Source organism: Oncorhynchus keta, chromosome 4, assembly GCF_023373465.1.
Source record: "Oncorhynchus keta strain PuntledgeMale-10-30-2019 chromosome 4, Oket_V2, whole genome shotgun sequence".
NCBI lineage: Eukaryota > Metazoa > Chordata > Actinopteri > Salmoniformes > Salmonidae > Oncorhynchus > Oncorhynchus keta.
Genome location: NC_068424.1, coordinates 81,927,032 through 81,953,326, shown reverse-complemented (window position 1 = coordinate 81,953,326; position 26,295 = coordinate 81,927,032). Strand labels below are relative to the sequence as shown.

Here is a 26,295-nt window from a genome sequence, read left to right as displayed (position 1 = left end):
CTATTTAAAAGGCAGTGTAGCTGTACTATTTAAAAAGGCAGTGTAGCTGTACTATTTAAAAAGGCAGTGTAGCTGTACTATTTAAAAAGGCAGTGTAGCTGTGCTATTTAAAAGGCAGTGTAGCTGTACTATTTAAAAAGGCAGTGTAGCTGTACTATTTAAAAAGGCAGTGTAGCTGTACTATTTAAAAGGCAGTGCTGTACTATTTAGCTGTACTATTTAAAAAGGCAGTGTAGCTGTACTATTTAAAAGGCAGTGTAGCTGTACTATTTAAAAAGCCACATAATTGTTTCTGCTACATATGGTTATCATTACCTGGTGCTGTACTGTGTAATCCCTCCAACCAAATGTGGTAGTTAGTTAGTTAGCTAGTTAGTTAGTTAGTTAGTTAGTTAGTTAGTTAGTTCACGGACTGGTTTGGTGTTTCACTGTTCAGACTGGCACTGGTAAGACTCTCTGACTAGACTGTGGACAAATGTTTATACAAACACTTTCACAAAAGAGAACATCCTGCTCGACAAAAGTTGAACAAATACTACAGGTCTTAGGTTGAACCTTTTACTGCGGTGGGCTAAAATCAGGGTCACACAGAGTGTTTCTTGGTAAGTCTTAAACAAATCTACTTTGAAACTAAAGTATTACACCTCACAAACATGGTTATGGGCTTAAAAAAAGAAGACACCTGTACCGTGTAAGATAAAGAGTTTAAATTTATCACATTTTGAGTTTCCATCCCAATACTACACTTTATATACGTCACAGAAGACTGAAATAAAACAAAAACTATTTGAGATAAAACGCTGGATTTTCTGATTTTAAAAAAAATAAATAAACATTCCACCCATGAGGCCACAAGGTCACTTGACTTCAGGAAAGGGCTACAATCCCAGTGCAGTCAACAACAAAACAACGTGATTTTCATGTGTTTTAAATGTGTTTCCACACTTATGAGGATGGAATAATACTGTGAAATTGTGAAAATGATGATCATGTCCTTTTAGTGTAAAACTGACTGAAATGTCAGCCTGTTTTGATGGGATGAAGCGTTGGGCTTTCCATGGTGACATCACCATGCTGTAAATTAGTTTATAGACCAATAAGAAAGAGTTTCAAACCTCTCTGCCAATAAAAGCTAGATTTGTAGTTTTACCCTCCCCACTCAGACCACTCCCAGCAAAATTGCTATTTGGCTTAAGAAGCAATTTTTTGTTCCTTTTTGCCAATTCTTTTGAAAACAAACACATTAAGGTACTTCATTTTTTACTCAGATAAAAACGCCTGCATTGGATATGTAAGGTTCAGGTTTAGCAACGAGGAAATCATTTCAGACAAATCAACTATTTGTTTTCAGTAATATAATATGTTGACGATGATGACTTGGCACCGAGGCTCATTATTTAGACAATGTGATTTTTAAAAACAACAACAAACGGTGTTTCTGTTGAAAATGGAGGCTTGGTTTTATTATCCGAGTTTAAGAGCTCCGTTCAGAGCAGGAGAAAGTTTTTCTTCTCTACCATCTGGTCTCTCACCAAGCATTCCAGAACATTCCCTCTCAGCGTTCCCAAATGGCACCCTATTCCCGACATAGTGCACTACTGTGGGACCGGAGCCCTATGGGGCACTGTGTAAGGAATAGGATAGGGAATAGGGTTCTATTTGGGACCAAATCACTGCCTCGGTCAGTCTCTGAGTCTCGGGCATGACTTTATAATGTCTTCAAGGCTGTAGATCAACCCTTTATTAATCGTAAACCATTTCATCCACAGGTCTATGTACTTCTCCATTTCATCCACAGCTCTATGTACCTCTCCATTTCATCCACAGCTCTATGTACCTCTCCACTTCATCCACAGCTCTATGTACCTCTCCATTTCATCCACAGCTCTATGTACCTCTCCATTTCATCCACAGCTCTATGTACCTCTCCATTTCATCTACAGCTCTATGTACCTCTCCATTTCATCCACAGCTCTATGTACCTCTCCATTTCATCCACAGGTCTATGTACCTCTCCATTTCATCCACAGGTCTATGTACCTCTCCATTTCATCCACAGCTCTATGTACCTCTCCGTTTCAGCCACAGGTCTATGTACCTCTCCGTTTCAGCCACAGGTCTATGTACCCTCTCCGTTTCAGCCACAGGTCTATGTTCCTCTCCATTTCATCCACAGCTCTATGTTCCTCTCCATTTCATCCACAGCTCTATGTACCTCTCCATTTCATCCACAGCTCTATGTACCTCTCCATTTCATCCACAGGTCTATGTACCTCTTCATTTCATCCATAGCTCTATGTACCTCTCCGTTTCAGCCACAGGTCTATGTACCTCTCTATTTCATCCACAGCTATATGTACCTCTCCATTTCATCCACAGGTATATGTACCTCTCCATTTCATCCACAGCTCTATGTACCTCTCCATTTCATCCACAGCTCTATGTACCTCTCCATTTCATCCACAGCTCTATGTACCTCTCCATTTCATCCACAGGTCTATGTTCCATACCGTTTCAGCCACAGGTCTATGTTCCATACCGGTTCAGCCACAGGTCTATGTACCTCTCCATTTCATCCACAGGTCTATGTTCCATACCGTTTCAGCCACAGGTCCATGTACCTCTCCATTTCAGCCACAGGTCTATGTTCCATACCGGTTCAGCCACAGGTATATGTTCCATACCGGTTCAGCCACAGGTCTATGTTCCATACCGTTTCAGCCACAGGTCTATGTTCCATACCGTTTCAGCCACAGGTCTATGTTCCATACCGGTTCAGCCACAGGTCTATGTTCCTACAGTTTCAGCCACAGGTTTATGTTCCATACCGTTTCAGCCACAGGTCTATGTTCCATACCGTTTCAGCCACAGGTCTATGTTCCATACCGGTTCAGCCACAGGTCTATGTTCCTACAGTTTCAGCCACAGGTCTATGTTCCATACAGTTTCAGCCACAGGTCTATGTTCCATACCATTTCAGCCACAGGTCTATGTTCCATACCGTTTCAGCCACAAACCTTCAACCTCTCTCCACATCAAGACCATCCAGACAGGCAAACCATCAACCTCTCTCCACATCAAGACCATCCAGACAGGCAGACCTTCAACCTCTCTCCACATCACGGCCATCCGGGCAGACAAACCTTCAACCTCTCTCCACATCACGGCCATCCAGACAGGCAGACCTTCAACCTCTCTCCACACCACGACCATCCAGACAGCTACTGTACATCGACTGATGGGAACCACGGTGTCCTAGCCAATCACAACAACGACTAAAGCAGCCAACCAGCTGGCTCCAAACTATGACTTGGGGGCCGCATTCCACATGGTACCCTATCCCCTACCTGTAGTCCACTACTTTTGACCAGAACCTTATGGAAAAGTAGTGGACTATATAGGGAAAAGGGCACCATTTGGGACACACTTAGCTTTCCCAGGGTGTTCATATTAAAGGCAGATCTTCCTGGCTCTGAGTGGGTCTTAGATTAAATAGCATGATGATCCCTCCAACTACAGTTTACAGCCAGTAGACCAGACCAGACCAGGAAGGGGGGCAGAGAGAGATAGAGAGAGGGGAAGGAGAGTTAGAGTGATAGAGGGTGAGGGGAGAGCGAGTGGACTATGTAGCGAATAGGGTGCCATTTGGGACTCCTTACACCTATCAGGTGACGCATAGTTGCGCAAACACACAAACCATCAATCAAGAACATTCTGATATGATAATGAAATATTGACGATTGACCAAAATAGTTATTTTCTCCTGACGTTTGCTTTGTGCAATGGTAGGACACACTGAGTTATATGTGCGCAGTACAATTTAGTAAATGGTCATGATTTAGGCGTTTAATGACCGTTATTTGGTAAATATATTAACCCAAAGGGGCGGCAGGTAGCCTAGTCGTTAGAGCTTTGGACTAGTAACTGAAATGTTGCTAGATCAAATCCCCGAGCTGCCAAAGGTACAAATCTGTCGTTCTGCCCTGAATAAAGCAGTTAACACACTGTTCCTAGGCCGTCATTGTAAATAAGAACTTGTTCTTAACTAACTTACCTAGTTAAATAAAGGTAAAATAAAAATGCCAAAAAGTGACGAGTGCAAAGCAGAAATATGATGACAGTCAACCGTTTTCTAACCGTTTTTGTTTGTAGACTAAACTTCAGACAGAAATCACAGATGTCATATGGCCATGAAGTAGCGAGGATTCAATTTTCCACTACATTAAATTACCGCATCACATGGTGGAACATTCATCAAGTGTGAATTCAATCCCATTTACGAGAGAAAAGTTACACTATGGAAAGTTCATAAAACATCCATAAACGTTATTTCACCGCACATACCTGGATAAATAAAGAAAAGGCACATTCTAAGTTACAAAACCATTCAACTTCTCTCTAGCTTTAAAAACTAAAGGAAAACGTCAGAGTTTAGAGTGGAAATACATTTACCGATACGTTTTCTGCTCTCACGAGGAAGTTACAAAGTAACTTTACCACTCCCTTTTTAGTCTTTCCTTACCTTTTAAAAGTCAGAGACCTCCGCTCTTTAGTTACCGTTCCACAAGCTTTTCCAATTGAACTGTATCTGCTTCCCCCACACCCCCTTTCTGCTGCTCTGCTCGACAGAGGATCGGATTTCGTTTTCGCTGCAAAGCTGCTGGTCCAACAGCGCGCACAGCACAGGCTCAACTCGCCTCCATCCAGTCCAGCGCACACACACACACACACACACACACACACACACACACACACACACACACACACACACACACACACACACACACACACACACACACACACACACACACACACACACACACACACACACACACACACACACACACACACACACAAACTGACTTCAACATTGACTGTGGCGCAGACAGAGCAGTTCCAGAGGTTGAATAGTGCCATCATAGAGATGATAGTAGATTATTTGTACATTTCCAAACGTAGACTGTATTTCAGAATGATTATGTATGACACTCAGAATAGGAGTGACACTAGAAAGATAAACACATAAATCCCCTTGATCACCAGTGAGGTGTAGAGATCATATGGGTGATGATACAATCTGACAAACTTTAGCCTAGCCTAGTGGTTAGAGCGTTGGACTAGTAACCGAAAGGTTTCTGGATCGAATCCCTGAGCTGACAAGGTACAAATCTTGTCGTCCTGCCCCTGAACAAGGCAGTTAACCCACTGTTCCTAGGCCATCATTGAAAATAAGAATTTGTTCTTAACCCACTTGTCAAGTTAAATAAAGGTTCAATATTATAATAGTGTTACATGCTACAAAAATGTTTATCTCAAAATTATTAAATAACCATGAAAACATGATCATTTAAAAAAAAAAGTTAATTCGCTGCCGAACACTCTCATCTTGTAATGTCATCTGAATATGTAAAGTCTGACACGAGATCAGCTGTATGTCTTTGAGTTAGACCAAGAACCAGAGGAGGGTAGAGGAGGGTAGACCAGGAACCAGAGGATAGAGTTGAGTTAGACCAGGAACCAGAGGAGGGTAGAGACCATGTTGAGTTAGACCAGGAACCAGAGGAGGGTAGAGACCATGTTGAGTTAGACCAGGAACCAGAGGAGGGGAGACCATGTTGAGTTAGACCAGGAACCAGAGGAGGGTAGAGACCATGTTGAGTCAGACCAGGAACCAGAGGAGGGTAGAGACCATGTTGAGTTAGACCAGGAACCAGGAACCATGTTGAGTTAGACCAGGGAGGGGTAGAGACCATGTTGAGTTAGAACAGGAACCAGAGGAGGGTAGAGACCAGGAACCAGAGGAGGGTAGAGACCATGTTGAGTTAGACCAGGAACAGAGGAGGGTAGAGACCATGTTGAGTCAGACCAGGAACCAGAGGAGGGTAGAGACCATGTTGAGTCAGACCAGGAACCAGAGGAGGGTAGAGACCATGTTGAGTTAGACCAGGAACCAGAGGAGGGTAGAGACCATGTTGAGTGGTAGAGACCAGGAACCAGAACTAGAGGAGGGTAGAGACCATGTTGAGTTAGACCAGGAACCAGAGGAGGGTAGAGACCATGAGTTTGACCAGTTAGACCAGGTACCAGAGGAGGGTAGAGACCATGTTGAGTTAGACCAGGAACCAGAGGAGGGTAGAGACCATGTTGAGTTAGACCAGGAACTAGATGGGAGACCAGACCAGGAACTAGAGGAGGGTAGAGACCATGTTGAGTTAGACCAGGAACCAGAGGACCATGGTAGGAGACCATGTTGAGGTTAGACCAGGAACCAGAGGAGGGTAGAGACCATGTTGAGTTAGACCAGGAACCAGAGGAGGGTAGAGACCATGTTGAGTTAGACCAGGAACCAGAGAGTTAGACCAGGAGGGTAGGGTAGACCAGAGACCATGTTGAGTTAGACCAGGAACTAGATGGTAGAGACCATGTTGAGTTAGACCAGGAACCAGAGGAGGGTAGAGACCATGTTGAGTTAGACCAGGAACCAGATGGTAGAGACCATGTTGAGTTAGACCAGGAACCAGAGGAGGGTAGAGACCATGTTGAGTCAGACCAGGAACCAGAGGAGGGTAGAGACCATGTTGAGTTAGACCAGGAACCAGAGGAGGGTAGAGACCATGTTGAGTTAGACCAGGAACCAGAGGAGGGTAGAGACCATGTTTCAGACCAGGAACCAGAGGAGGGGTAGAGACCATTTTGAGTTAGACCAGGAACCAGAGGAGGGTAGAGACCATGTTGAGTCAGACCAGGTACCAGAGGAGGGTAGAGACCATGTTGAGTCAGACCAGGAACCAGAGGGAGGTAGAGACCATGTTGAGTTAGACCAGGAACTAGATGGTAGTGACCATGTTGAGTTAGACCAGGAACCAGAGGAGGGTAGAGACCATGTTGAGTTAGACCAGGAACCAGATGGTAGAGACCATGTTGAGTTAGACCAGGAACTAGATGGTAGAGACCATGTTGAGTTAGACCAGGAACTAGATGGTAGAGACCATGTTGAGTTAGACCAGGAACTAGATGGTAGAGACCATGTTGAGTTAGACCAGGAACCAGAGGAGGGTAGAGACCATGTGTAGACCAGGAACCAGAGGAGGGTAGAGACCATGTTGAGTTAGACCAGGACCAGAGGAGGGTAGAGACCCTCTAGGAACCCCTTGAGTCAGACCAGGTACCAGAGGAGGGTAGAGACCATGTTAGAGTTAGACCAGGAACCAGAGGAGGGTAGAGACCTTCAGGAACCAGAGGAGGACCATCTCTGTGGAAGAGAGAAGGGAGTGTCTTCCTGACCAGGAACCAGAGGAGGGTAGCTCTCCCTCCTCTCTTGAGTAGACCAGGAACCAGAGGAGGGTAGACTCAGACCAGGAACCAGAGGAGGGTAGAGACCATGTTGAGTTAGACCAGGAACCCCATGTCTGCCTCAGAGGAGGGTAGAGACCATGTCTGTCTGTCAGCCCTCAGGAACCAGGCGGTCCCTCTCTGTCTAGACCAGGAACCTCATGTTGAGTTAGACCAGGTACCGTGGTAGAGACCATGTTGAGTTAGACCTCTCTCAGACCAGGTACCAGAGGAGGGTGAGCCATGTTGAGTCAGACCAGGTACCAGAGGAGGGGCATGTGAGTCAGACCAGGAACCAGAGGAGGGTAAAGACCATCTGTTCTGAGACCTCAGACCAGGTACCAGAGGGAGGGTAGAGACCATGTTGAGTCAGACCCTCATGTTGAGTTCTAGTGACCATGTTGAGTTGGAACCAGAGGAGGGTAGAGACCTAGACCAGGAACGTTAGACCAGGAACTCTAGAGACCATGTTGTTAGACCAGGAACTAGATGGTAGGCCTAGACCAGGAACTAGAGACCATGTTGCGTTAGACCCCAGAGGTTCATGTGTCTGTCTGGCCTCTAGGCCCAGGCACCTGTTCCTCTCTTCTGTCTGGCCTCTCGGGGCAGGTGACTCAGACCTCTTCCTGCCTTCCCTGCCTCTGTCTGGCCTCTCCAGGCGTTCCCTCTGTCTGGTCTGTCCTCTCTGTCTGGCCTCTCCAGGCGTTCCCTCTGTCTGGCCTCTCCATGTTCCCTCTCTGCCTCTCCAGGCGTTCCCCTCTCTGTCTGGCCTCTCCAGGCGTTCCCTCTCTGTCTGGCCTCTCCAGGCGGTCCCCTCTGTCTGTCTGGCCTCTCTGTCTGTCCCTCCAGGCGGTCCCTCTGTCTGGCCTCTGGCCTCTCTGTCTGGCCTTCCCTCTCTGTCTGGCCTCTCCAGGCGTTGTCCTCCAGGCGTTCCCTCTCTGTCTGTCCTCTCCAGGCGGTCCCTCTCTGTCTGGCCTCTCCAGGCGGTCCCTCTCTGTCTGGCCTCTCCAGGCGTTCCCTCTCTGTCTGGCCTCTCCAGGCGTACCCTCTCTGTCTGGCTTCTTCAGGCGGTATCCCTCTGTTAGCCCTCTCCAGGTGGTCCCTCTCTGTCTGGCCTCTCCATGTGGTATCTCTCTGTCTCTCCTCTCCAGGTGGTCCCTCTCTGTCTCTCCTCTCCAGGTGGTCCCTCTCTGTCTTCCCTCCGTGAACTCCAGAGTCCTTCTCTCTGGGCTTCAACCTGCAGGGAGGGACAGGAACTTCCTTTGCTTTCCTCCAACAGAGACACAACTTGGCCCTTGGCAATGAGGCTCCCTCCCACTGTCGTAACATCCCTCTCACTCTGGTCTGACCTGAGTCTTTCACTCTCTCAATTCAAAAGGGCTTCCTTGGAATTGGGAAACATATGTTTACATTGTCAAAGCCAATCTCTGCCTTTCTTCTTGGGATCCCATTTGTCGAAGGTGCGCTCGCACAAAAAAATACTTTAAACATTGTGTGTGCCAGTTTTCTCAGAGAGACGTTGTTATTTATACATTTTGAACTCCACGCAAATCTCAGACCAGGAGAATGAACAGCTGCTGTTCTTATGAGGGAAGTGGAGGCGTTTGATGCACAGGAATCATAAGAACAGCAGGCTAATAAAACCATAACGTACTGTTACTATTACTATTACTATTGTTATATAAGACTAAATCACAATCACATTACAGGACATGTCACTTTTCTGATATGACTGGTTTAATTCCCAATACAAAACGAATTCTATGCTAATTCTAATTCTAACATTTTAATTTTAATTTTAACAGCAAAACATGCTTGAAAGTAAATAAACCTGTAGCCGATTTAATATATTTGCAAGTATGGGTGTAAGATACAGTATTGCTGTGTGATAGGAGCTCAACGTCATGTGATAGGAGCTCAACGTCATGTGATAGGAGCTCAACGTCATGTGATAGGATCTCAACGTCATGTGATAGGAGCTCAACGTCATGTGATAGGAGCTCAACGTCATGTGATAGGATCTCAACGTCATGTGATAGGATCTCAACGTCATGTGATAGGAGCTCAACGTCATGTGATAGGATCTCAACGTCATGTGATAGGATCTCAACGTCATGTGATAGGATCTCAACGTCATGTGATAGGATCTCAACATCATGTGATAGGAGCTCAACGTCATGTGATAGGATCTCAACGTCATGTGATAGGATCTCAACGTCATGTGATAGGATCTCAACGTCATGTGATAGGATCTCAACGTCATGTGATAGGAGCTCAACGTCATGTGATAGGAGCTCAACGTCATGTGATAGGAGCTCAACGTCATGTGATAGGATCTCAACGTCATGTGATAGGATCTCAACGTCATGTGATAGGAGCTCAACATCATGTGATAGGATCTCAACGTCATGTGATAGGATCTCAACGTCATGTGATAGGAGCTCAACATCATGTGATAGGAGCTCAACGTCATGTGATAGGAGCTCAACGTCATGTGATAGGACCTCAACGTCATGTGATAGGACCTCAACGTCATGTGATAGGACCTCAACGTCATGTGATAGGAGCTCAACGTCATGTGATAGGAGCTCAACGTCATGTGATAGGAGCTCAACGTCATGTGATAGGAGCTCAACGTCATGTGATAGGAGCTCAACATAATGTGATAGGACCTCAACGTCACAGTCCATTTAATCTCAGACTCTATACCAAGGCAAGAGATAGAAACACAATCATTGATGAACAAAATATTGAACAACAATTAATATTTTCCATGGAAGTGTGCTGCTGCTAGGGTTGGACATAGATGAATAGGACTCTCTCCAAACACAGAGCTAAAACTCTGCTGAGACACTACTACTAAAACTCTGCTGAGACACTACTACTAAAACTCTGCTGAGACACTACTACTAAACACAAAGTTAAAACTCTACTCAGACACTACTACTAAACACAGAGTTAAAACTCTGCTGAGACACTACTACTAAAACTCTGCTGAGACACTACTACTAAAACTCTGCTGAGACACTACTACTAAAACTCTGCTGAGACACTACTACTAAACACAAAGTTAAAACTCTACTCAGACACTACTACTAAACACAAAGTTAAAACTCTACTCAGACACTACTACTAAACACAGAGTTAAAACTCTGCTGAGACACTACTACTAAAACTCTACTCAGACACTACTACTAAACACAAAGTTAAAACTCTACTCAGACACTACTACTAAACACAGAGTTAAAACTCTACTCAGACACTACTACTAAACACAAAGTTAAAACTCTACTCAGACACTACTACTAAACACAGAGTTAAAACTCTGCTGAGACACTACTACTAAACACAAAGTTAAAACTCTACTCAGACACTACTACTAAACACAGAGTTAAAACTCTACTCAGACACTACTATTAAACACAGAGTTAAAACCCAGACATGGTCAGATAGTTAGATGTTGTTTGGCTGTACTTTATACGCTATGTTTACTCTCTGATCAGGTGAATTATAGACTTTAATTGAATTGACTGCAGAGTCATAACGTCAACGTTTCCTGTTATGTTTCTCCATAACAACATCCTGTAAGTCTGTAATTAGTTCATCTGTTCTGACGATATCAAGCTCCCTGCTTCACCTCAGGATAGTAGGCTCATCTATATCCCAGTTCTGTACGAACACACGCACACACACATGCGCGCACAAACACACACACACACATACACACGCACACACACACACGTGCGCACACATACACACACACACACGCAGACACACGCTCACAGACACACGCGCACACACACGCGTGCACACACACATATACACACACACACACACAGGCACACGCACACACACACACACACACACACATACACACACACACACACACACACACACACACACACACACACACACACACACACACACACACACACACACACACACACACACACACACACACACACACACACACACACACACAGACACACGCACACACACACACACAGACACACGCACACAGACGCACGCGCACACACACGCACACACACATACACACACACACACGCACACAGACACACGCACACAGACACACGCACACAGACACAGACACACACACACACACAGACATACACACACACACACACAGACACACACACACAGACACACACACACACAGACACACACACACACACAGACATACACACACACACACACAGACACACACACAGACACACACACACACACACACACACACACACACACACACACACACACACACACACACACACACACACACACACACACACACACACACACACACACACACAGACATACACACACACACACACACAGACACACACACACAGACACACACACACACATACACACACACACACGCACACACTCTGTCTGAGGGGTTTTCCACATTACTCTGTAATGAGATCACAGTGTTTTCCTTCGTCACCGATGTGTTTCTCTCTCTTTCATTCCGGTTATAAATGAATGACTCCAACTCTGCTTTCCTCTCTCTGTAGCAGCATGATGATAATGATCTGGACAGAACTTATTTTCCCTCAGTCCATTATGGTCTGGACTGGGTATAGAGCCTTGTGTGTGTGTGTGTGTGTGTGTGTGTGTGTGTGTGTGTGTGTGTGTGTGTGTGTGTGTGTGTGTGTGTGTGTGTGTGTGTGTGTGTGTGTGTGCGTCAGGGTAGCCCGGTCTGCATTTTTACCGGTGGGGAAACAGATATTTCATCGAGTGTTTAACCATCTCTGACATAACGTGAGTCTGATGTCTCCAACCCAGCAGTGATCAGCTGAGTGATTAGTTTACTGTCTCTAACCCAGCAGTGATCAGCTGAGTGATTAGTTTACTGTCTCTAACCCAGGAGGGATCAGCTGAGTGATTAGTTTACTGTCTCCAACCCAGCAGTGATCAGCTGAGTGATTAGTTTACTGTCTCCAACCGAGCAGTGATCAGCTGAGTGATTAGTTTACTGTCTCTAACCCAGCAGTGATCAGCTGAGTGATTAGTTTACTGTCTCTAACCCAGCAGTGATCAGCTGAGTGATTAGTTTACTGTCTCTAACCCAGCAGTGATCAGCTGAGTGATTCGTTTACTGTCTCTAACCCAGCAGTGATCAGCTGAGTGATTCGTTTACTGTCTCCAACCCAGCAGTGATCAGCTGAGTGATTAGTTTACTGTCTCTAACCCAGCAGTGATCAGCTGAGTGATTAGTTTACTGTCTCTAACCCAGCAGTGATCAGCTGAGTGATTAGTTTACTGTCTCAACCCAGCAGTGATCAGCTGAGTGATTCGTTTACTGTCTCCAACCCAGCAGTGATCAGCTGAGTGATTAGTTTACTGTCTCTAACCCAGCAGTGATCAGCTGAGTGATTAGTTTACTGTCTCTAACCCAGCAGTGATCAGCTGAGTGATTAGTTTACTGTCTCCAACCCAGCAATGATCAGCTGAGTGATTCGTTTACTGTCTCCAACCCAGCAGTGATCAGCTGAGTGATTAGTTTACTGTCTCTAACCCAGCAGTGATCAGCTGAGTGATTAGTTTACTGTCTCTAACCCAGCAGTGATCAGCTGAGTGATTAGTTTACTGTCTCTAACCGAGCAGTGATCAGCTGAGTGATTAGTTTACTGTCTCCAACCCAGCAGTGATCAGCTGAGTGATTCGTTTACTGTCTCTAACCGAGCAGTGATCAGCTGAGTGATTAGTTTACTGTCTCTAACCCAGCAGTGATCAGCTGAGTGATTCGTTTACTGTCTCTAACCCAGCAGTGATCAGCTGAGTGATTAGTTTACTGTCTCCAACCCAGCAGTGATCAGCTGAGTGATTAGTTTACTGTCTCCAACCCAGCAGTGATCAGCTGAGTGATTAGTTTACTGTCTCTAACCCAGCAGTGATCAGCTGAGTGATTAGTTTACTGTCTCTAACCCAGGAGGGATCAGTTGAGTGATTAGTTTACTGTCTCCAACCCAGCAGTGATCAGCTGAGTGATTAGTTTACTGTCTCTAACCCAGCAGTGATCAGCTGAGTGATTAGTTTACTGTCTCTAACCCAGCAGTGATCAGCTGAGTGATTCGTTTACTGTCTCTAACCCAGGAGGGATCAGCTGAGTGATTCGTTTACTGTCTCTAACCGAGCAGTGATCAGCTGAGTGATTAGTTTACTGTCTCTAACCCAGCAGTGATCAGCTGAGTGATTAGTTTACTGTCTCTAACCCAGCAGTGATCAGCTGAGTGATTAGTTTACTGTCTCTAACCCAGCAGTGATCAGCTGAGTGATTAGTTTACTGTCTCCAACCCAGCAGTGATCAGCTGAGTGATTAGTTTACTGTCTCTAACCCAGCAGTGATCAGCTGAGTGATTAGTTTACTGTCTCTAACCCAGCAGTGATCAGCTGAGTGATTAGTTTACTGTCTCTAACCCAGCAGTGATCAGCTGAGTGATTCGTTTACTGTCTCTAACCCAGCAGTGATCAGCTGAGTGATTAGTTTACTGTCTCTAACCGAGCAGTGATCAGCTGAGTGATTAGTTTACTGTCTCTAACCCAGCAGTGATCAGCTGAGTGATTAGTTTACTGTCTCTAACCCAGCAGTGATCAGCTGAGTGATTAGTTTACTGTCTCTAACCCAGCAGTGATCAGCTGAGTGATTAGTTTACTGTCTCTAACTGAGCAGTGATCAGCTGAGTGATTAGTTTACTGTCTCTAACCCAGCAGTGATCAGCTGAGTGATTAGTTTACTGTCTCTAACCCAGCAGTGATCAGCTGAGTGATTAGTTTACTGTCTCCAACCCAGCAGTGATCAGCTGAGTGATTAGTTTACTGTCTCTAACCCAGCAGTGATCAGCTGAGTGATTAGTTTACTGTCTCTAACCCAGCAGTGATCAGCTGAGTGATTAGTTTACTGTCTCTAACCCAGCAGTGATCAGCTGAGTGATTAGTTTACTGTCTCCAACCCAGCAGTGATCAGCTGAGTGATTAGTTTACTGTCTCTAACCCAGCAGTGATCAGCTGAGTGATTAGTTTACTGTCTCTAACCCAGCAGTGATCAGCTGAGTGATTAGTTTACTGTCTCCAACCGAGCAGTGATCAGCTGAGTGATTAGTTTACTGTCTCCAACCCAGCAGTGATCAGCTGAGTGATTAGTTTACTGTCTCTAACCCAGCAGTGATCAGCTGAGTGATTAGTTTACTGTCTCTAACCGAGCAGTGATCAGCTGAGTGATTCGTTTACTGTCTCTAACCCAGCAGTGATCAGCTGAGTGATTAGTTTACTGTCTCTAACCGAGCAGTGATCAGCTGAGTGATTAGTTTACTGTCTCTAACCCAGCAGTGATCAGCTGAGTGATTAGTTTACTGTCTCTAACCCAGCAGTGATCAGCTGAGTGATTAGTTTACTGTCTCTAACCCAGCAGTGATCAGCTGAGTGATTAGTTTACTGTCTCTAACCCAGCAGTGATCAGCTGAGTGTTGGATATTGTCCACTGCTCTGTTTCTGTTCTCGTCTCTTTTCAACTCTAAACTTACTCATCTCTAAATAGGAAATACAGTCAGATGAATTGAAGATGAAATGAAGACTCCGGGATGCTGACCTTCTAGGCTGAGTTCCTCTGTCCAGTGACTGTGTTCATCTTCATTTTTTTTTTTTTTATTGGCCAGTCTGAGATATGCGTTTTCTTTGCAACTCTGCCTAGAAGGCCAGCATCCCGGAGACTGGTGTTTTGCGGGTACTATTTAATGAAGCTGCCAGTTGAGGACTTGTGAGGCATCTGTTTCTCAAACTCGACACTCTAATGTATTTGTCCTCTTGCTCAGTTGTGCACCGGGGCCTCCCACTCCTCTTTTTATTCTGGTTAGAACCAGTTTGCGCTGTTCTGTGAAGGGAGTACTACACAATTTTGTACGAGATCTTCAGTTTCTTGGCAATTTCTCTCATGGAAAAGCCTTCATTTCTCAGAAGAAGAATAGACGAGTTTCAGAAGAAAGTTCTTTGTTTCTGGACATTTTGAGCCTGTAATCGAACCCACAAATGCTGATGCTAACACAACGTGCCATTGGAACACAGGAGTGATGGTTGCTGATAATGGGCCTCTGTACGCCTATGTAGATATTCCATTTAAAAAATCTGCCATTTCCAGCTACAATAGTCATTTACAACATTAACAATGTCTACACTGTATTTCTGACCAATTTGATGTTATTTTAATAGATTAAAAAAAGCTTTTCTTTCAAAAACAAGGACATTTCTAAGTGACCCCAAAGTTTTGAACAGTAGTGTACCTCTCTATATATATCTCTATATATTTTTTTTTATTTAACAAGGCAAGTCAGTTAAGTAAATAAATCTTATTTTCAATGATGGCCTAGGAACTGTGGGTTAACTGCCTTGTTCAGGGACAGAACAGTAAGTTTTTACCTTGTCAGATCAGGGATTTCATCTTGCAACCTTTCGGTTACTAGTCCAATGCTCTAACCACTAGGCTACCTGCCGCCCCCATACCTCTGTATATACCCCATACCTCTGTATATACATACCCCTACCTCTGTATATACCCCTACCTCTGTATATACCTCTGTCATCACTTCAAAACAGTTCGTTGAAACAGACCGCTTTGTCCTTGATTTCAACTACTGCATCTCAGATTCTCATCGCTGTAGTTCCATTATGTTCCACATTCGCTCCTGCTGTTGCAGTGTAGCAGATAAGTTATCCAAAAAGAAGCCAGACTAACTACAGACTAACTAGAAACCAAAGCCATGTAAACAGAATAAACTTCAAACTTACTGGTTTTCCGAGCCAGCTGATTGGTGGAGGTCGATGTCACCTGTCCTTTGATTCCTCTGTTGTCCCGCTTCTCCCAAGATGCATTGCTCTCTCTGTTGCCGGTGTCCACATCCCTGCCCTGCCCCCCCTGAAGGGACTTCCTCCCCCCACCTGGGCTCCAGCTTACCCCCCTCCTCAAAGACATATGACCCCTCTCCGTCTCCATCTCTACCCCCAGGAAGGTGCCTCGATCTGGGGGAGCTTTGCTGCTCTGCTGGGGAGTTCTGGAGTCTCTCTTGTTCTCCTCTGGTTTGCTCCACACTTTCTGTCTCTTCTTCTACCCAGACTGTCTGCAGCCCTGCCTGGCTTGGTCTGTATGTCAGTTTGAGGATCACCGTTTGGGGAGCGTTTGGGGAGTGTTTGGAGAAAAAGGGGAATCACCAGTGGGGATAAGGAGAATCTTAGCTGTCCATATTGCTTCTTCTACCGCTGGACATTTCTCTTTCTGTAGTAATCCTCCTTAATGTTTCCTTTAGTCTTGTAGCTTGCAGGGAGGGAGGCTGACGGACGGGAGAAGTGTGCTGTTCCTCTGGTTCTGACACACTGTTACTACACAGTATTACTCAGGACTTACCAGAAACAGTATCAGGGACCTCCCGGGAGACTAAAGCAGGCTGGGAGTTCCACAGACACAGAGCACTCTGGATCAGTTCCCATGGACCACAGCCAAGACGCTTTCACAATAACGATGTGCTCTACTGCAAATCTCCAGCTAAAGAAGAAAGACTGATAAAACATTCCTATTTCTGTTTGTGTCTGTCTTCCCTCCCTCTCAATCTTTTTCTTTCTCCAAAAACCCCGACGCTTCTCGTCTCTTCCTCACCCCTTTTTCTTTCAAATCTTTCTTTTGTTTTTATTTCTTAGTCCAGCCACCAAAACATGCCTGTTGACTGCATTGCAATCTCTACTAGACAGATAATTTTTCGTGTTGAGAAAGCAAGCAGCTCTTTATCTTGGAAGACCATTACTCAACAACAACGAGAAGGGGGGTGACAGTGGTGGAAATGTTTCAAAGCGTCCTGCTGTTTGGTTCAGACGAAGTGAGAAACACCATTTCACTCTAGAAAGGTCACTGCTAAGAGCAGTCAGGATCGCCGAGCTCCGCCGGCCGATAATCTCATCCAGATGGCTTCCTGTGTGAGAGTCACATACATTAAAGTATATACGCTAAGCCCAGAAAACCTTCTATAAACAGAATCATTGAGGAGGGAGTCAAGCAGGGAGTCGAGCAGGGAGTCGACGAGGAGGGAGTCGAGCAGGGAGTCGAGCAAGGAGTCGACGAGGAGGGAGTCGAGCAGGGAGTCGACGAGGAGGGAGTCAAGCAGGGAGTCGACGAGGAGGGAGTCAAGCAGGGAGTCGAGCAGGGAGTCGAGCAGGGACTTGACGAGGAGGGAGTCGAGCAGGGAGTCGAGCAGGGAGTTGACGAGGAGGGAGTCGAGCAGGGAGTCGAGCAGGGAGTCGAGCAGGGAGTCGAGCGGGGAGTTGACGAGGAGGGAGTCGAGCAGGGAGTCGAGCAGGGAGTCGAGCAGGGAGTCAACGAGGAGGGAGTCAAGCAGGGAGTCGACGAGGAGGGAGTCAAGCGGGGAGTCGAGCAGGGAGTCAACGAGGAGGGAGTCAAGCAGGGAGTCGAGCAGGGAGTCGACGAGGAGGGAGTCGAGCAGGGAGTCAACGAGGAGGGAGTCGAGCAGGGAGTCGAGCAGGGAGTCAACGAGGAGGGAGTCAAGCAGGGAGTCGAGCAGGGAGTCGACGAGGAGGGAGTCGAGCAGGGAGTCAACGAGGAGGGAGTCAAGCAGGGAGTCGAGCAGGGAGTCGACGAGGAGGGAGTCGGGCAGGGGTCGAGCAGGGAGTCGACGAGGAGGGAGTCAAGCAGGGAGTCGAGCAGGGAGTCAACGAGGAGGGAGTCGAGCAGGGAGTGGAGCAGGGAGTCAACGAGGAGGGAGTCAAGCAGGGAGTCGAGCAGGGAGTCAACGAGGAGGGAGTCGAGCAGGGAGTCGAGCAGGGAGTCGACGAGGAGGGAGTCAAGCAGGGAGTCGACGAGGAGGGAGTCAAGCAGGGAGTCGCATTTTAGTCCTGTTTGATGTTATTATATCCACACATTACCAGTATATCCAAACATTACCAGTATATCCAAACATTACCATTATATCCATACATTACCATTATACCCAAACATTACCATTATATCCATACATTACCATTATATCCAAACATTACCATTATACCCATACATTACCATTATACCCATACATTACCAGTATATCCATACATTACCATTATATCCAAACATTACCATTATATCCATACATTACCATTATATCCACACATTACCATTATATCCATACATTACCATTATACCCATACATTACCATTATACCCATACATTACCATTATATCCACACATTACCATTATACCCAAACATTACCATTATACCCATACATTACCATTATATCCACACATTACCATTATACCCAAACATTACCATTATACCCAAACATTACCATTATACCCATACATTACCATTATATCCATACATTACCATTATATCCACACATGATCATTATATTCATACATTAGCATTATATCCTCACATTACCAGTATATCCATACATTACCATTATATCCATACCTTGCCATTATATCCACACATTACCATTATATCTATACATTACCGTTATATCCAAACATTACCATTATACCCAAACATTACCATTATACCCATACATTACCATTATATCTATACATTACCGTTATATCCAAACATTACCATTATATCCACACATGATCATTATATTCATACATTAGCATTATATCCTCACATTACCAGTATATCCATACATTACCATTATATCCATACCTTACCATTATACCCAAACATTACCATTATACCCATACATTACCATTATATCTATACATTACCGTTATATCCAAACATTACCATTATACCCATACATTACCATTATATCTATACATTATCATTATACCCATACATTATCATTATATCCATACATTATCATTATATCCATACATTATCATTATATCCATACATTACCATTATACCCATACATTACCATTATATCCATACATTATCATTATATCCATACATTATCATTATACCCATACATTATCATTATACCCATACATTATCATTATATCCATACATTATCATTATATCCATACATTACCATTATACCCATACATTATCATTATATCCATACATTACCATTATACCCATACATTATCATTATACCCATACATTATCATTATATCCATACATTATCATTATATCCATACATTATCATTATATCCATACATTACCATTATACCCATACATTATCATTATACCCATACATTATCATTATATCCATACATTATCATTATATCCACACATTACCATTATATCCATACATTACCATTATATCCATACATTACCATTATATCCACACATTACCATTATACCCAAACATTACCATTATACCCATACATTACCATTATATCCACACATTACCATTATACCCAAACATTACCATTATATCCATACATTATCATGATATCCATACATTATCATGATATCCATACTACCGTTAGAGCTGAGACTCAGGCAGCAGAGTTCAGTTGGTTTATTTAGGTTGTTTCGGGGAGATTACAATGTCTATGTTAAGGGGAATAGGTTGTTTATCCAGTCTGGGTGATATTTCAACTGTTAGTCTGGGTGATCTGTCTCTCCAGTCCCTATTGAAGGAGTGTTTGGTAAAACATGGTGCTGTAGGATTCAGGGTAGAGTAAAGCTGTTGTTGTCTCGAGAGGCTGATCTCCGCTGGCGCTGTGTCTCCGAGCCCGTGCAGTGTCCCCCGGGGGTCTGGAACACTACAACCTGAAAGACAGGAGAAGAAGATGATCAGTATTCATCTGTAAACTGAATTCATTTCTACCCTCTCTGACTCACTGATGTGTAGAATGGCAGGAAGTGAGGATGGAGCCTTGCCCGGGGGGGGGGGGTTCAGAAAGAAGTGCGGCCCAAGCCTTTGCCATCCAGTGCTCCTTGGTCTGCACTCATAGAAGTAGAGGGGCCTTGTCTCGCCACACCAGCTGAACCTTTCCAGTTCACGTAGGTTCCTTGAGGAATCCCTCTGAAAACGTTCCAACCTGTACCTTTTCTGTGATGAGATGGGTTTCATTTTTGAACCTTTTCAATAATATATTGTAGATTGAATATATATCAGATTGGAGGGGCACAGTTTATTCGAGGCGTGGCTTTCAGATAGTTGTTTTTTGTCCACCCGTTAGCGTAAATGTAATTCTCGTTCATCATGTTATGATTGAAAACTGCAAATATATATAATATATTTTTTTAAATATTTATGCATATTACATATTCTTAAATATAATATTAATAATATTAACATTGTTAATTATATATGGTTATAAAGTGGTAACTATTCCAACTTTGGGAATAACACAGACCCTTGAGGAACTAATACGCCTCCGCTAGCCTCGTTGAAGCTACAAAACTATCAATATAATAATAATAATAATAATATATGCCATTTAGCAGACGCTTTTATCCAAAGCGACTTACAGTCATGTGTGCATACATTCTACGTATGGGTGGTCCCGGGAATCAAACCCACTACCCTGGCGTTACAAGCGCCATGCTCTACCGACTGAGCTACAGAAGGACCACTATCAGTCTTCAACAATACAACAGAACAGACATTTACTCTAATGGGGTGGCCCAAAAATATATCTATCGTAAAGCCCCTGCCAAGCCACGCCTCCACTCCAGGGTTCTTCCAGGAACCCGTTGCTATGGTGAATAATTAAAGGTTCCTCCAAGAACCGCTCAACCAACCGAGAGTGCAAATATGAACAATTGACTAGCAATGGTTCCTTGAGGATCTCCAGGGGTTCACACACACACACACACACACACACACACACACACACACACACACACACACACACACACACACACACACACACACACACACACGCGCACACACACACACACACACACACACACACACACACACACACACACACACACACACACACACACACACACACACACACACACACAATGCTGTATCAAGGCCAGAGGGGTGGAGAAGGAAGCAGGAAAAGCCTTATTAAGAGTTGTGAACATGAGGATAACCCCAGTGTTGTCCTACAGGGGAAAGAACGGTCAGGACATTAAGAGTTCAGGAAATGTCACTAAATGACTAAAGCTTTGCCAACTCTTAGCTTTATCTCTACCCTCGGACTTGGTGGTGACGGGAGACATAATGTGTTGTATTGTACTCATGAGCTGACAAGGTTAATGTGGATTAATGAATATATGCTTTATCTATACTCCAGTCTCAAGTGTTACAACTGTCACCTGTCATGTCTCAGTCTATAAAGGATTACATTAGACAAGGAGGGTCATGTCTCAGTCTATAAAGGATTACATTAGACAAGGAGGGTCAGGTTTCTCAACCAAATGTACTACAACACCCTGGGACTGTCTGTCTGTCTGTCATGATAAACCTGTGTCTGTGTGTCCCATCCCTGTTCAGACTTGTCTGTCCCCATTGTGATGGGGTTCGCCTTTGCTGTGCTCTTGAGTCACATTCAACGTGATAATCAAGAGCCTAGTCACACAGACACAAAGAACAGTGTTGTTTTTGATAACCCCTACAACCCCTACAACCCCAAACACACACACTTTATTTTGTATTTTGTATTGGTATTTATTATGGATCCCCATTAGTTCCTGCCAAGGCAGCAGCTACTCTTCCTGGGGTTTATTATGGATCCCCATTAGTTCCTGCCAAGGCAGGAGCTACACTTCCTGGGGTTTATTATGGATCCCCATTAGATCCTGCCAAGGCAGCAGCTACTCTTCCTGGGGTTTATTATATATCCCCATTAGTTCCTGCCAAGGCAGCAGCTACTCTTCCTGGGGTTTATTATGGATCCCCATTAGTTCCTGCCAAGGCAGCAGCTACTCTTCCTGGGGTTTATTATGGATCCCCATTAGTTCCTGCCAAGGCAGCAGCTACTCTTCCTGGGGTTTATTATGAATCCCCATTAGTTCCTGCCAAGGCAGCAGCTACTCTTCCTGGGGTTTATTAGGGATCCCCATTAGTTCCTGCCAAGGCAGCAGCTACTCTTCCTGGGGTTTATTATGGATCCCCACTTGTTTCTGCCAAGGCAGCAGCTACTCTTCCTGGGGTTTATTATGGATCCCCATTAGTTCCTGCCAAGGCAGCAGCTACTCTTCCTGGCGTTTATTATGGATCCCCATTAGTTTCTGCCAAGGCAGCAGCTACTCTTCCTGGGGTTTATTATGGATCCCCATTAGTTCCTGCCAAGGCAGCAGCTACTCTTCCTGGGGTTTGTTATGGATCCCCATTAGTTCCTGCCAAGGCAGCAGCTACTCTTCCTGGGGTTTATTAAGGATCCCCATTAGTTCCTGCCAAGGCAGCAGCTACTCTTCCTGGGGTTTATTATGGATCCCCATTAGTTCCTGCCAAGGCAGCAGCTACTCTTCCTGGCGTTTATTAGGGATCCCCATTAGTTCCTGCCAAGGCAGCAGCTACTCTTCCTGGGGTTTGTTATGGATCCCCATTAGTTCCTGGCAAGGCAGCAGCTACTCTTCCTGGGGTTTATTATGGATCCCCATTAGTTCCTGCCAAGGTAGTAGCTACTCTTCCTGGGGTTTATTAAGGATCCCCATTAGTTCCTGTCAAGGCATTAACTACTCTTCCTGGGGTTTGTTATGGATCCCCATTAGTTCCTGCCAAGGTAGTAACTACTCTTCCTGGGGTTTGTTATGGATCCCCATTAGTTCATGTCAAGGTAGTAACTACTCTTCCTGGGGTTTGTTATGGATCCCCATTAGTTCCTGTCAAGGTAGTAACTACTCTTTCTGGGGTCCGGCAGAATTAAGGCAGTTATACATTTTTTTAAACATTACAATACATTCATTACAGAATTCACACACACTATCGTGTGTGCCCTCAGGGCCCTACTCCACTACCACATATCTACAACACAAAATCAATGTGCACGTTTGTGTATGAGTATCAAATCAAATCAAATTGTATTAGTCACATGCTCCGAATACAACAGGTGTAGTAGACCTTACAGTGAAATGCTTACTTGCAAGTCCTTTTCCAACAATATAGTTAAAAAAATATATGAATAAGAATAAGAAATAAAAGTAACAAGTAATTAAAGAGCAGCAGTAAATTAACAATTGCAAGACTATATACAGGGGATACCGGTACAGAGTCAATGTGGAGACTATATACAGGGGTACCGTACAGAGTCAATGTGGAGGCTATATACAGGGGGTACCGGTACAGAGTCATGTGGGGGTACCGGTACAGAGTCAATGTGGAGACTATATACAGGGGGTACCGGTACAGAGTCAATGTGGAGGCTATATACAGGGGGTACCGGTACAGACAGAGTCAACCGGTACAGAGTCAATGTGGAGGCTATATACAGGGGATACCGGTACAGAGTCAATGTGGAGACTATATACAGGGGGTACCGGTACAGAGTCAATGTGGAGGCTATATACAGGGGGTACCGGTACAGAGTCAATGTGCGGGGGCACTGGTTATTTGAGGTAATATGTACATGTAGGTAGAGTTATTAAAGTGACTATGCATAGATGATAACAACAGAGAGTAGCAGGGGTGTTGATTCGATGTTCAGGGGTCTTATGGCTTGCCGGTAGAAGCTGTTTAGAAGCCTTTTGGACCTGGACTTGGCTCTCCGGTACCTCTTGCCGTGCGGTAGCAGAGAGAACAATCTATGACTAGGGTGGCTGGGGACTTTGACAGTTTTTAGGGCCTTCCTCTGACACCGCCTGGTATAGAGGTCCTGGATGGCAAGAAGCTTGGTCCCGGTGATGTACTGGGCCGCTCGCACTACCCTCTGTTGTGCCTTGCGGTCGGAGGCCGAGCACTTGCCGTACCTGGCAGTAATGCAACCAGTCAGGAAGCTCTTGATGGTGCAGCTGTAGAACCTTTTGAGAATCTGAGGACACATGGCAAATCTTTTGAGTCTCCTGAGGGGGAATAGGTTTTGTAGTGCCCTCTTCATGACTGTCTTAGTGTGCTTGGACCATATTAGTTTGCTGGTGATGTGGACACCAAGGAACTTGAAGCTCTCAACCTACTCCACTGCAGCCCTGTTGATGAGAATGGGGGCGTGCTCGGTCCTCTTTTTCCTGTAGAGAGGTAACTCTTCATCAACAAGGAAGGAGGGGAGGTGAAGTCATAACACATCAGCAGCAGACTATGATCGATAATGTCAAAAGCCTCAGTGAAGTCTAACAAAACAGCCCCATGCAATCATTTTTATCATAAATTTCTCTCAGCCAATCATCAGTCATTTGTGTAAGTGCTGTGCTTGTTTAATGTCCTTCCCTATAAGCTGAAAGACTGTTGTCAATTTGTTTACAGTAAAACAGTTATCTGGTCAAACACAGTTTCTTTCAAAAGTTTACTAAGGGTTGGTAACAGGCTGATTGGTCAATTATTTGAGCCAGTAAAGAGGTCTTTACTATTCTTGGGTAGCAGAATGACTTTAGCTTCCTTCCAGGCCTGAGGGCACACACTCTCTAGTAGGCTTAAATTGAAGATATGGTAAATAGGAGTGGCAATATCGTCCCCTATTATCGTCAGTAATTTTCCATCCAGGTTGTCAGATCGCGGTGGCTTGTCATTGTTGATAGACAACAACAACAACAACAACAACAACAACAACAACAACAACGCATTTACGACAACAACAACAACGGCACAACAACAACAAAACAACAACAACAACAACGACGACAACAACAACAACAACAACAACAACATTTACAACAACAAAAAAACAACAACAACAACAACGATTTACGACAAACAACAACAACAACAACAACGAACGACAACAACAACGACAACAACAACAACAACGACAACAACAACGACAACAACAACAACAACAACAACAACGACAACAACAACAACAACAACAACAACAACAACAAATCACCTTATGGAATTCAAATGTACAATTATTGTCATTGATCAACGTATCTACCAAATATTACTCAATGCTCAACGTTCAAACAAAATGTTCTGCCCAGCGGGTACCTGATGTGTCGGCCGATATGAGAAGAGGAAGAAGGGTTTTATTGTTTAGAACACAATGGCTGCTTAACAAATTGCACCCTATTCCCTATATAGTGCACTACTTGCACTACTTTTGACAAGGGCCCATAGTAGGGCAGTGTACGGGGTGGCAATAGGGACACGTGTAATGACAAGAGCTCTCTTTGATTCCTATTGATGTGTTTTAAGGAGGGAGGACAGACATACACTACATGACCCAAAGAACATCTCATTCCAAAAACGATGAGCATTAATATGGAGTTGGTCCCTTTACTAACCTTTACTGCTATGACAGCCTCAGCTCCTCTGGGAAGGCTTTCCACTAGATGTTGGAACATTGCTGTGGGGACTTGCTTCCATTCAGCCACAAGAGCATTAGTGAGGTCGATCGTCTGATGTTTGGCATATCAGGCCTGGCTCGCCGATGACTTTCCAATTCATCCCAAAGGTGTTCGATGGGGTTGAGGTCAGGGCTCTGTGCAGGACAGTCAAGTTCTTCCATACCGATCTTGATAAGCCATTTCTGTATGGACCTTGCTTTGTGCACGGGGACATTGTCACGCTGAAACAGGAAAGGTCCTCCCCAAACTGTTGCAACAAAGAAGGAAGCACAGAATCATCTAGAATGTCATTGTTTGCTGTAGCGTTAAGATTTCCTTCGCTGGAACTAAGGGGCCTGAACCATGAAAACAGCCACAGACCATTATTCCTCCACCACCAAACTTTACAGCCGGCACTATGCATTGGGGGCAGGTAGTGTTCTCGTGGCATCCGCCAAACCCAGATTCGTTCGTTGGACTACCAGATGGTGAAACATGATTCGTCACTCAAGAGAATGCATTTCCGCTACTACTATAGTTCAGTCGCGGCGAGCTTTACACCACTCCAGCCGACGCTTGGCATTACGTATAGGGAGATCTTAGGATTGTGTGCGGCTGCTCGGCCATGGACAACCTTCTTTTT

The 26,295-nt window shown here is 44.7% G+C and overlaps 1 protein-coding gene across 1 annotated transcript in view; it reads right to left on the bottom strand.

The window, feature by feature from the left end:
• The window catches only part of LOC118381871 (synaptopodin-like), a 125,213-nt gene extending 99,404 nt beyond the window's left edge, over positions 1-25,809 (bottom strand). The window contains exons 1-3 of the mRNA XM_052518284.1: positions 25,611-25,809; positions 19,754-20,045; positions 16,135-17,306 (exon numbers count right to left, since the gene is read on the bottom strand). Of these exons, the coding sequence (XP_052374244.1) occupies positions 16,135-16,339 (205 nt within the window). The 5' untranslated portion in view covers positions 16,340-17,306; positions 19,754-20,045; positions 25,611-25,809. The remainder of the gene's footprint in view (positions 1-16,134; positions 17,307-19,753; positions 20,046-25,610) is intronic.
• Between the last annotated feature and the right edge of the window lie 486 nt (positions 25,810-26,295).